The following is a 12,973-nucleotide window of genomic DNA, read 5'->3' as shown; positions in this document are numbered from 1 at the left end:
ATTTTTAAAGTGCTTTGTACAGAATATCATTATTTAGGCAAGGCAAGTTTATCTTTAGAGCATATTTCGTACAGAGGGTAATACAACGTGCTTTTCATATGCATACAATTGCATGAAGGCAAATAAAATCATAAACAAAAATCTAAATACAGTATTTTTCGGATTATAAGTCGCTCCGGAGTATACGTCGCAGCGGCCGAAAATGCATAATAAAGAAGGAAAAAAACATACATACGTCGCACTGGAGTATAAGTCGCATTTTTGGGGAAATGTATTTGATAAAATCCAACACCAAGAATTGGTGTGTAGTAATTGTGATATAAACAACTTTAACACTCTTACTAATATGCGGCACACTGTGAAGCCACACCAAACAGGAATGACAAACACATTTCGGGAGAACATCCTCACAGTAACACAACATAAACGCAACACAACAAATACCCAGAATCCTTTCCTGACTATATTTTACACCCTTGCGGCCCCAAGCCCGCCCACCTTGCCGATGCACAAAAATATAGTCAGGAATAGTCATGGATGAAAAGGATTCTGGGTATTTGTTGTGTTGCAATTATGTTGTGTAACTGTGAGGACGTTCTCCCGAAATGTGTTTGTCATTCTTGTTTGGTGTGGCTTCACAGTGTGGCACATATTAGTAAGTGTTAAAGTTGTTTATATCACAACCATCAGTGTACTCTGCATCACCCAGTATACGTTGCAGTCGTGTGCGTGTGTCTGCGAAAGCCACATACAACATGTTGCTGGACTGGCAAGCAGTTTGTACGTGTTGTAGAAGGCGTCAAAGGCTATGGCTTCATAACACGCCCTTATTCCTGTTATCTGGGTGACCGCCCGCAGATATTCGCGAGAATGTTTGAGTCTCCATTTGTCATCTTTACTTTGTGACACGGGTCAAAATGGCTATCTGAGTGGTAAAGGTTGCCGAACTATGTATATTAAATATTTCCAAATGGTTCAACTGCCACCCGCCCGAATTTATTTAAAATCTATTTTTTCGTCATGTCACCCGGCCGACCCGCGGTTTATCCGCGGACTATGTGGATGAGACCACAAACCGCGCATCTCTACTGCTGGATGACTTAAAGGGCTGATTAAAACAAATTCAATTCCTGCGTTCTATTGGTGTTTTGAAAATGGCGTTCATTTTTTAATTTAGGAAATATATATACTATAGTATACAGTATCTTCTATATCAAACAACGTCTTGCAATATGCATTTTCCTGTATTTGGATCATTCCCATTTTATAGTTTGCACAGGCGATTTAGCTCCTCACATTGGGATCTAAGATCAGGCCCATATTGCGCTAAATATGACTCTAATTAAATGCAATTATTGCGATAATTGGCCCCTCATCAATAATATACAGTAGGGGAGGGATTTACCCATTCCTGGATAGGTCCTGCATGAGAAAAATATGGGGGGTGAATCATTTTGCAATACAGTCTGCTGAAAATAATGGTAAGTGCCACTCAACATAGCAACCGACACTGTGGTCAAAGTTGGAATTGCCACAAAACACATTTTAAAGATATTCAACACTCAATTAAAGTTGATGTTGCACCCCCCAATTCGTCCTGTTTTATGTGTCAGGTAAACTGCAACGGATGGGGCCATATGAATCCCCTTCTTACTGTAAAAATTAGGGCTGTGAATCTTTGGGTGTCCCACGATTGAATTCAATATCGATTCTTGGGATCACGATTCGATAATATATCGATTTTTTCCATTTGATTCGATTCCCAATTCTAAACTATATTTTTCCGATTCAAAACGATTCTGTATTCATTCAATACAATTTCAGCAGGATCTACCCCAGTCTGCTGACATGCAATCTGAGTAGTATTCCATCCAGCCATTTTCTACCGCTTGTCCCTTTTGGGGTCACCGGGGGTCGCTGGTGCCTATCTCAGCTGCATTCGGGCGGAAGGCGGCGTACACCCTGGACAAGTCGCCACCTCACCACAGACCAATCAACCAAGTTGATATTTTATAAAATTTTTATGTCTAACTTTTTTCTTTTTTTTATGCCCTGCTATGTGTTTATAAAATAGACAAATTAATGACGATTTCAAATATACAAAATACATACGTGGACAACTTTTATTTTTTTAAACACATTTTTTGCTCAATCATCACAGGGATGAATATATAAAAGTAGGTGTGCTTTTATGATTTATGCATGCAAATATTTTATGCATTTAACACGTTTATAAGCCCCACACACACTTAAATGCTCTTAAAACACTTCCTACACTTTTAGTATATTTAAAAAAAAAAAAACTTTTATAATTGTAAAGGACAATGTTTTATCAACTGATTGCAATAACGTTTTAACTATTAAACGAACCAAAAATATGACTTATTTTATCTTTGTGAAAACATTGGACACAGTGTGTTGTCAAGCTTATGAGATGTGATGCAAGTGTAAGCCACTGTGACACTATTGTTCTTTTTTTAAATTTTTATAAATGTCTAATGATAATGTGAGTGAGGGATTTTTAATCACTGTTATGCTGAAATTATAACTAATATTGATACTCTTGTCGATAATATTCATTTTTGTTTCACTACTTTTGGTTTGTTCTGTGTCGTGTTTGTGTCTCCTCTCAACTGCTCTGTTTATTGCAGTTCTGAGTGTTGCTGGGTCAGGTTCGGTTTTGGAATTGGATTGCATTATCATAGTATTGCAGTGTAGTGGTTTGTTGGATTGATAAAAAAATAAAAATAAAAAAAAATAAAAAATAAATAAAAAAAAATAGATTTTTTAAAAATTAGAATCAATTCTGAATCGCACAACGTATTCGATTTGATTCGTATTCGAATCAATTTTTCCCCACATCCCTAGTAAAAAGGATTATAATAATGCTTATTAATATTATTGTTTTTATTAGTATTCATCTCCAATTACAGAATAGCTGGATTGGATGTACTATTCTCTAATATGTATTTATACCCATCGATCGCTTTTTCCACATACACAGCTCAAATCAAGCAACCATCTCTACTTGTAAAGGAGCAGCAAACCCAGAGTTCTACTTTTTATTATTTTCGCAGAAGACTACCCTTCCAAAAAAAAAAAAATAAATAACGTTTAAAATTGACACATCGGCGAATGCCTTTCTGTCTAGAAGCCAGTAAAGAGAATCCCGTGAAGCCTATTTATCCCAGACAAAGCTACATTTACTAGTAATTCAGGGCAGGTATTCAACTGCCTTCATTGATATTCATGTATGCCGGCTATCTTTTGGCAGCCTGGACACAGAGGAGAGAAGAAACAGATGGCCAGAGTCTGCAGCCACACAACTCCTGTGTCACTTCCAGTCACTCTGCATAGCGGCAGCTACAAAATAACCCTATTACACTTTGTAATTAAATACACACTATACACACATGTGATACACTTGGCACGTACCATATTGGTGAGGGGGAATGTGAACGTCCTTTACAAGCGAATAAGGCCCCAGCCCCACCTCCGTCGACGCTCCCAACTTGAAAAAGTAGCGGCTGCCACTGGATAAGCCTCGCACCACAACACTGGTGATGCTCCCTGTAGGCAGAAAAACACACAAGAACTGGTTACACCTTGTGTTTATGTTGTGAATAGGAATAGTTTTATTTATGTTGCGTAGTCGCTCTATCTTGAAGCATAATTGATTAACGACCTGGCAGGAAAGAACAGAGTAGCCATCGCGATTCAAACGGTAAGTAAAGAGAAAAAGAAGGACCATTATTCATCATCATGTTACAGTAAATATTGCAATATACAACACAGACTACGGGAATGGAGCGATGTTTTCCAAAGTCAGCGTTTTTAGCAGGCCTACATCCTCACAGTTTAAAGGCCTACTGAAATGAGATTTTCTTATTCAAACGGTGATAGCAGGTCCATTCTATGTGTCATACTTCATCATTTCGCGATATTGCCATATTTTTGCTGAAAGGATTTAGTAGAGAAAATCGACGATAAAGTTCGCAACTTTTGGTCGCTCTTAAAAAAGCCCTGCCTTTCCCGGAAGTAGTCACAGATTGTCGGACTCCTCACATCCACCCATTGATTACAATCATGGACGCCAGCAGCGCGAGCGATTCTGACCGAGAAAGCGACAATTTCCCCATTAATTGGAGCGAGGATGAAAGATTCGTGTTTGAAGATATTGATAGCGACGGACTAGAAAAAAAATAATAAATAAATAAATAAAAAAGCGACAGCTCCGGGCGACGGCAGTGTGAGCGTTTCAGATGTAATTAAACACATGTACTAGGATAATTCTGGAAGATCCCTTATCTGCTTATTGTTTTAATAGTGTTTTAGTGAGATTTTAAAGATTGTAAAGTAACGATTGTAAAGACATACCTCGAGGTCGGATGGCTGCGTTGAACACACTGTGTCTCAGAGAGAAGCCGAGGAGCCAAGCTCACAGCTGCTGCAGAACGACGAATAATCCACAGGTGTCTTCGGTAAAATATATATCACAATTTCCCCATCCAAAAACATGCTGGTTGACGTAGAGAAAACATGTTCGCTTGACTGCTCTGCTTTCACACCAAACAAAGAAACGCCGGCTGGGTCTCGGTGCTAAAGACAGCCGAAATTCACTGCTTTCCAGCAACAGCATTGTTCTTTATAGTCGCCATTATTAAATGAACAAACTGCAAAAGATTCAGCAACACAGATGTCTAAAATACTGTATAATTATGCGGTTAAAGCAGATGACTTTTAGCTGTGTGTGTGCGCAGCCCTAATATTTCCTCACAGTCCGTGACGTCACGCGTATACGCCATGATTCCGCGACATTTTCAACAAGAAACTCCCGGGAAATTTAAAATTGCAATTTAGTAAAGTAAAAAGGCTGTATTGGCATGTGTTGCAATGTTAATATTTCATCATTGATACATAAACTATCAGACTGCGTGGTGGGTAGTAGTGGGTTTCAGTAGGCCTTTAAACGTGTGCTTTAAATGTTGACGTCTTCTGGTACTCTTTCCTGTGGGTCAGTTAAGCTTTTCAACCCGGCCCGCTGGGCGTCTCCATATATTTTTTTAAACGTTCACCATCAAACTAGGGCCGCCCTGAACTTGAAGTTTCTTGCATATTTGTTACATTTTGCTTTATTGGGAAAGATTGATCTCGAGACAGTCGCCCGGGAAGTAAAGATGAGAGACCTTCATATCAGAATTAAATATGTTCTTCATATTCAGTGTTTTATCATTCATAGTTAATATTACAAATCCCACACTATTTATTTGCATGTATTCTTTTATTCAGCAAAAAGGCTGTAAAGGTTTTGGCTGGCTCAGTTTTGCACAAAAAAAGCTCATGTAAAATGTCACTTTATGTATCGTGGCGCTCACCTTTAGTGCTTGTGTCAAAAGATAGGAGTGCTGGTTGAAGTAGAGTTGGGAATATTTAAATTTCAATGTTTTTTAATATTGTTAAAATTATTATTTTAGACACAAAAAAAACATTATTTATTAATTTATTTTTTACTGTGAATTTGTTGTATTACAAAACATGCATATTGGAGAAGACCAATGTTTCAACATTCCTCGCACAAAGTGACCCAGGAAAATAAAATACAAATTAATATCAACGCTTTGTAATTATCCGACATTTTGTACACAACCTCCTGGTGAGTTTCCATGGTGCACCAGACATACTCAGCTATCCTATTTTTGTTTCTTTGGCACTTTTCTTTTTTTTGGTGAGTTATATCCATTTCTTTTTCTGTACCATGTGTACAATGGAGCCTATCCCAGCTGCATTTGGGTGAAACAGGTGGACTGGTAAACAGACAATCGCAAGGCACAAATAGACAAATATTAACAGTCACATTCACACCAATTAGGAGTCTTCAAATAACCCAAAATGCTTATTTTTGGAATGCGGGACTAATCTGAAGTACCTAGAGGAAACCCACCCACTCATGGGAAGAACATGCAACTCCACATGGAGATGCCAAAACAGAGATTAAAACCATCGGTCGCTTGACTTTGTGGCCAACGTGCAATATATTGTCGCACAAATTCCATCCATCCATTTTCCTACCGCTTGTCCCTTTAATTATCAACTAATTAATGGTGAATGTGTTCCCCATACTAAAGTGGTACCAGTATTTTTGATCTTAAACGATTGAAAATTAACACCAATGAGATGACCGATGAACATTATCACATAATTTATTCCAAAAATGACAAAGATAGAATACTATTAACCGCAACATGTAAGTGTAAAAAAAAAAACAACAACAACATTATGATTTGTACATTTTCAGAATGTGCTTGTTCTATTTTTAAACAAATAAAAAAAAATCTGAAGTTGTCTTTATTTGTAAATTATCGTGTTATTTTACCAGTCCGGCCTACTCGGGAGTAGATTTTTCCCCATGCAGCTCCCCCATCAAAAATGAGTTTGACACCCCTGCTCTATAGTTTCTGCAGTTGAGTCACAGCACTAAAAGAAGAAATACCGTGATTAAAGGCTTACTGAAATCAGATTTTCTTATTTAAACCAAGATAGCAGGTCCATTCTATGTGTCATACTTGATCATTTCGCGATATTGCCATATTTTTGCTGAAAGGATTTAGTAGAGAACATCCACGATAAAGTTCACAACTTTCGGTGCTAAGAGAAAAGCCCTGCCTCTACCGGAAGTCGCAGACGATGACGTCACATGTTGATGGCTCCTCACATATTCACATTGTTTTTAATGGGAGCCTCCAACAAAAAGTGCTATTCGGACCGAGAAAACGACAATTTCCCCATTTATTTGAGCGAGGATGAAAGATTTGTGTTTGAGGATATTGATAGCTACGGACTAGAAAAAAAAAAAAAACGCAATTGCATTGGGACGGATTCCGATGTTTTTAGACACATTTACTAGGATAATTCTGGAAAATCCCTTATCTTTCTATTGTGCTGATAGTGTTTTAGTGAGTTAAATAGTACCTGATAGTCAGAAGGGTGTCTCCACGGGTGTCTTGACGCGCAGTGTCTCAGAGGAGTCGACGGCAGCTTTATGGACGGCACAAACTCAGCTTTTCTCCGGTAAGAACTGACTTTTAACCACAATTTTCTCACCGAAACCTGCTCTTGACCGCGCTCTGATCCAAAGGAAAGTTTCACCTCCAGGAATTTTAAACAAGGAATCACCGTGTGTTTGTGTGGCTAAAGGCTAAAGCTTCCCAACTCCATCTTTCTACTGTGACTTCTCCAATATTAATTGAACAAATTGCAAAAGATTCAGCAACACAGATATCCAAAATACTGTATATTTATGCCGTTAAAGCAGACGACTTTTAGCTGTGTGTGTGTGTGTGTGTGCAGCGCTCATACTTCCTAAAAACCTGTGACGTCTTGCGTACATGTCATCATTACACGACGTTTCGAAGTAGAAACTCCTGGGAAATTTAAAATTGTAATTTAGTAAACTAAAGAGTGTTGCAATGTTAATATTTCATCATTGATATATAAACTATCAGACTGTGCGGTGGGTAGTAGTGGGTTTCAGTAGGCCTTTAAATGACATACCTTTATATCATTAAGGTTGTAAAAACACATGTAGTTTGGTATCACTGCAAATTACCAGTCAGTTTAAGTGGAATCAATGTTTGTATAGTCGGCTCGACCGGCAGTCGACTCACCGTACTGTGAGAGGTTTTTCCACATATCCTCAGGTTGGCTGAGATTGCCGCTGTACAAAATCCTGTAGCTGGCGATGACACCGTTCGGCTCCAGTGGAGGGCGCCAGCTCACCAGCACTGAGGATGAGTCGAACACGCTCAACTGCAGCTCATCTGGAGGCGAGGACGGCCCTGAAGGATAATGGAGAGGGAAAGAGCAGGAGGTATGGCAGTCTGTAATTAAAAGCTACAAATAAGGCCACACAGCTGGAGGGTATATTTGGTCTGTTGTGTGACAACCATCTGCGTCCCCATGCCCCGGCCACCTGGGTACAGCTGAGAGAAGACAAGGCAATGGAGGTAGTGAGGCTCAGGTGAACATACAAGAGAGGAGAGGGTGACTGGTGATGGTCATGTCATGTTAGGATTACAAGCTACACACACTCTTTCACCTGCCGACACTTGACTGACAGGCTGATGCTTAGATTAGTTTGCTTCACCTGCAAAGTCTAATACAAATGAATGCTTTTAGAAAGATGACAATGTCTGTTTGCTCTGACACTCATATTATATAAACAATAGAGGCCTGTTCTAAAGGTTTGCGTGTACTAAAACAAGCGCACAGAAAACTGATCTATTAAGCCTGTGCCCAGAGGATTGCGTCTAACCCTTGAGCACCCTTAAGATTGACTATACAAACTTACTCTTTGGATCCATTAAAGGCCTACTGAAATGAGATTTTCCTATTTAAACGGGGATAGCAGGTCCATTCCATGTGTCATACTTGATCATTTCGGGATATTACCATATTTTTGCTGAAAGGATTTAGTAGAGAACATCCACGATAAAGTTCACAATTTTTGGTCGCTAATAAAAAAGCCTTGCCTTTCCCAGAAGTAGCAGACGATGACGTTACAGTGTGAGGGCTCCTCACATCCTCACATTGTTTATAATGTCAGCCTCCAGCAGCAAAAGCTATTCAGACCGAGAAAGCGACAATTTCCCCATTAATTTGAGCGAGGATGAAAAATTTGTGGATGAGGAAATTTAGAGTGAAGGACTAGAAAAAAATAAATAAAATAAAGTAAAAAAAAAAGGCGATTGCATTGGGAGCGATTCAGCTGTTTTTAGACACATTTACTAGGATCATTCTGGGAAATCCCTTATCTTTCTATTCTGTTGCTAGTATTTTAGTGAGTTAATTAGAACCTGATAGTCGGAGGGGTGTGTCCACGGGTGTGTTGACGCCAGTCTCAGAGAAGTCACGAAGCTGCAGCAGGACAGAAGCTCCGCTAATCTCCGTTAAGAGGCGACTTTTTACCACAATTTTCTCACCGAAACCTGCCGGTTGACAAGTGGTCGGGATGCATGTTCGCTTGACCGCTCTGATCCATAGTAAAGCTTCACCGCAGGGAATTTTAAACAAGGAATCACCGTGTGTTTCTGTGGCTAAAAACTAAAGCTTCCCACCTCCATCTTTCTACTTTGACTTCTCCATTATTAATTGAACAAATTGCAAAAGATTCAGCAACACAGATGTCCAAAATACTGTGTAATTGCGCGATGAAAAGAGACGACTTTTAGCCGCAAGTGGTGCTGGGCTATTATGTCCTCTCCAACCAATAACGTCACAAACAGGCGTCATCATCGCCTCATCATTCCACGACGCTTTCAACAGGAAATTCCGCGGGAAATTTAAAATTGTAATTTAGTAAACTAAACCGGCCGTATTGGCCTGTGTTGCAATGTTAATATTTCATCAATGATATATAAACTATCAGACTGTGTGGTCGGTAGTAGTGGGTTTCAGTAGGCCTTTGAGGACCTGCTTATTTAAAGTGACAATAGTTAGCAAACAATTAGCTAATGCTTTAAATCTTCAGACGTAACTTTTTAAAATTATTTTTATGCCCGATTGTAGCTGAGATAGGCGCCAGCGCCCCCCGCGACCCCAAAAGGGAATAAGCGGTAGAAAATGGATGGATGGATGGATTTTTTTTTGGGGACATTTTTTCAAAAACAAATTATTTTTATGGTTGAAAAATGAAAAATATGCGGTATTTCTAAAAAATAAGTTGCAGAGTGGAATATTTCCATCCATCCATTTTCTACCGCTTGTCCGTTTTGGGGTCGCGGGGAGGTGCTGGATTGATTGTCAGCTGCATTCGGGCGGAAGGCCGTTTACACCCTGGACAAGTCGCCACCTCATCACAGGGCCAACACAGATAGACAGACAACATTCACACACTAGGGCCAATTTAGTGTTGCCAATCAACTTATCCCCAGGTGCATGTCTTTGGAGTATTTGAGGTTGGGTAATTACAGCCTAAAAAAGGTCAATAGTTTATAAGAACATTGATTTTGATACAGTAGTTGACAAAATTCAATTTTTTACAGTTCTTACTGAGCTAGAATTAGAGAGAATGCAGGCAGGACTTAGTTGAGTTTAATAAATTCACAACCTGTAATATACCCTATTTTCCCAACTACCGTATTTTTCGGACTGTAAGTCGCAGTTTTTTTAATAGTTTGGCCGGGGGTGCAACTTATCCTCAGAAGCGACTTATGTGTGAAATTATAAACACATTACCGTAATATTTCAAATAATATTATTTAGCTCATTCACGTAAGAGACTAGATGTATAAGATTTCATCGGATTTAGCGATTAGGAGTGACAGATTGTTTGTTAAACGTATAGCATGTTCTATATGTTATAGTTATTTGAATGACTCTTACCATAATATGTTATGTTAACATACAGAGGGGCAAAAAGTATTTAGTCAGCCACCGATTGTGCAAGTTCTCCCACTTAAAATTATGACAGAGGTCTGTAATTTTCATCATAGGTACACTTCAACTGTGACAGACAGAATGTGAAAAAAAATCCAGGAATTCACATTGTAGGAATTTAAAGAATTTATTTGTAAATTAACTTGCACAATCGGTGGCTGACTAAATACTTTTTTGCCCCACTGTACCAGGCACCTTCTCAGTTGGTTATTTTTGCGTCACATAACGTACACTTATTCAGCCTGTTTTTCACTATTCTTTATTTATTTTAAAATTGCATTTCAAATGTCTATTCTTGGTGTTGGGTTTTATCAAATACATTTCCCCCAAAAATGCGACTACTCCAGTGCGACTTGTATGTTTTTTTTCCTTCTTTATTATGCATTTTCGGCAGGTGCGACTTATACCCAGGAGCGACTTATACTCCGAAAAATACGATATAAGCTGCTACTGATTTTTCCCAACGCTTTGACTGCTGCGGTTTATAAAAAAATGTGACTAATTTATGGATTTTTCTTCGCTAACAATCATAATGTTATGTATTTAACAAAAAGTGTTCATATAACACCAACAGTGTAACGCAGGTGTCAAATCCATACCTTTGCGGAGACTATTAGGCACTTGCTCTCTATTACCCTTTGCGCTCTCTCTCGTCATGTGACGTCCACAGTCTAATCAGGTTTGGTTATATGCCGGTAGCAGGAATCGACTGGTATGCTCTTGGTCTCTATTGCTCTTTGAGCTTGGCGCATTCTCCCTAGTCACATGACCGCCGCGGTCCAATTGGCTGTGTTTATAAGCCGGTAACAGGAAGTGGCCAGTAAACAGGACGTTAGGGTAGACGGATTGCATTTCTGCTCGAGGTAGGTTTTTATTCTCGTTTTAGCCTGAAATCTTGTGCTGACGGGATTCTAGACTAAATGCCTATTTGTTAACTTTATAGAGCCGACTATCAGTGTCGGATTTTTTGTCATTGAGCTGTGTGTGACTGTAGAAGCGGAGTTGGTGAGTCCATGTTTATGAAAATAGCACCTCTAGCATTAGTCTTTCTTCGATTGTTTCATTGCAACGGTCTTTGTGGCATATTTCTCAGTTGTCCATATACAAGGTTTATGACTTGAACCAATGATAACTATTGTGTATTGAATGTAATAATAAGCAAATCTAGTGCACTGACCAAATTGTATAGGTCATATTTATGCTGCAAATGGTTATTTTAGCATTTTATTGCATATTGTACAATATTGAGGAAAAAAACTAGAACCTGTTCTGAAGACTTTATAATGCAATTAGTGTTATTTAATGATTTTATTTGATTTGTGGACACATTGATTTATAAGGATGGTCCTGGTTCTTACACAGGCCAGGCTTCTCTTTATGATGGCGAGCTAAGGAAAAAAAGCATCTTGTCCAAGGATCGTCCTTGGGAGATTCCAGCCAGGAACCACACCACCTGTTCTGTTTGGGCTGGTAGGAGGCTCTCGAGCCAACCCTCTACACATGTTCACCCTTAACCGCAGCACATCGACTATACTGCTTTACGTTCTCCAAAACTTTTTTCCAAGAACTTTATTATCCGAGCTGAGGTTCAAAAACAAGATCCAGAGACACTGAATACTTGAATTGAAATTTTATATATGTAAATAGTAACTGTTTTTCTTCAAATTGCTCTCACGTTCAATGGCCATTCATTGCTGTGTACATATCTGCTGTCTAGGGCTGCGAATCTTTGGGTGTCCCACGATTCGATTCAATATAAATTCTTGGGGTCGCGATTCGATTATAAATAGATTTTTTCCATTCAACGCGATTCTCAATTCAAAAACAATATTTTTCCGGTTCAAAACGATTCTGTATTCATTCAATACATAGGATTTCAGCAGGATCTACCCCAGTCTGCTGACATGCTAGCAGAGTAGTAGTTTTTTTTTAAAAAGCTTTAATAATTGTAAGGGACACTGTTTTATCAACTGATTGCAATAAAGTTAATTTGTTTTAACTTTAAACCTAACCAAAAATATGACTTATTTTATCTTTGTGAAAACATCGGACACAGTGTGTTGTCAAGCTTATGAGATGCGATGTAAGTTTAAGCCACTGTGACACTATTGTTCTTTTTTTTATTTTTTACAAATGTCTAATGATAATGTCAATGAGGGATTTTTAATCACTGCTATGCTGAAATTATAACTAATATTGATACTGTTGTTGATAATATTAATTTTTGTTTCACTACTTTTGGTTTGTTCTGTGTCTTGTTTGTGTCTTCTCTCACTCTCTCTCGCTCTGTTTATTGCAGTTCTGAGTGTTGCAGGGTCAGGTTTGCTTTTGGAATTGGACTGTATTGTTATGGTATTGCTGTATATTGTTTTGTTGGATTGATAAAAAAAAAAAAATACATAAAAAAATAAAACATTTTGATTTAAAAAAAAACAACGATTCAAAAAAAAATGAGAATCGATTCTGAATCGCACAACGTGAAAATCACGATTCAAATTCGAACTGATTTTTTCCCACACCCCTACTGCTGTCCATCACT

The 12,973-nt window shown here is 38.5% G+C and overlaps 1 protein-coding gene across 1 annotated transcript in view; it reads right to left on the bottom strand.

Moving 5' to 3' along the window:
- The window catches only part of igdcc4 (immunoglobulin superfamily, DCC subclass, member 4), a 232,452-nt gene that overhangs the window by 14,438 nt on the left and 205,041 nt on the right, over positions 1 to 12,973 (bottom strand). The window contains exons 15-16 of the mRNA XM_061878024.1: positions 7,665 to 7,835; positions 3,436 to 3,570 (exon numbers count right to left, since the gene is read on the bottom strand). Coding sequence (XP_061734008.1) covers positions 3,436 to 3,570; positions 7,665 to 7,835 — 306 coding nt within the window. The remainder of the gene's footprint in view (positions 1 to 3,435; positions 3,571 to 7,664; positions 7,836 to 12,973) is intronic.

Source organism: Nerophis ophidion, linkage group LG02, assembly GCF_033978795.1.
Source record: "Nerophis ophidion isolate RoL-2023_Sa linkage group LG02, RoL_Noph_v1.0, whole genome shotgun sequence".
Taxonomy (NCBI): domain Eukaryota; kingdom Metazoa; phylum Chordata; class Actinopteri; order Syngnathiformes; family Syngnathidae; genus Nerophis; species Nerophis ophidion.
Note: the sequence above shows the minus strand (reverse complement) of the source record. Positions and strands in the feature narration are given on the sequence as shown.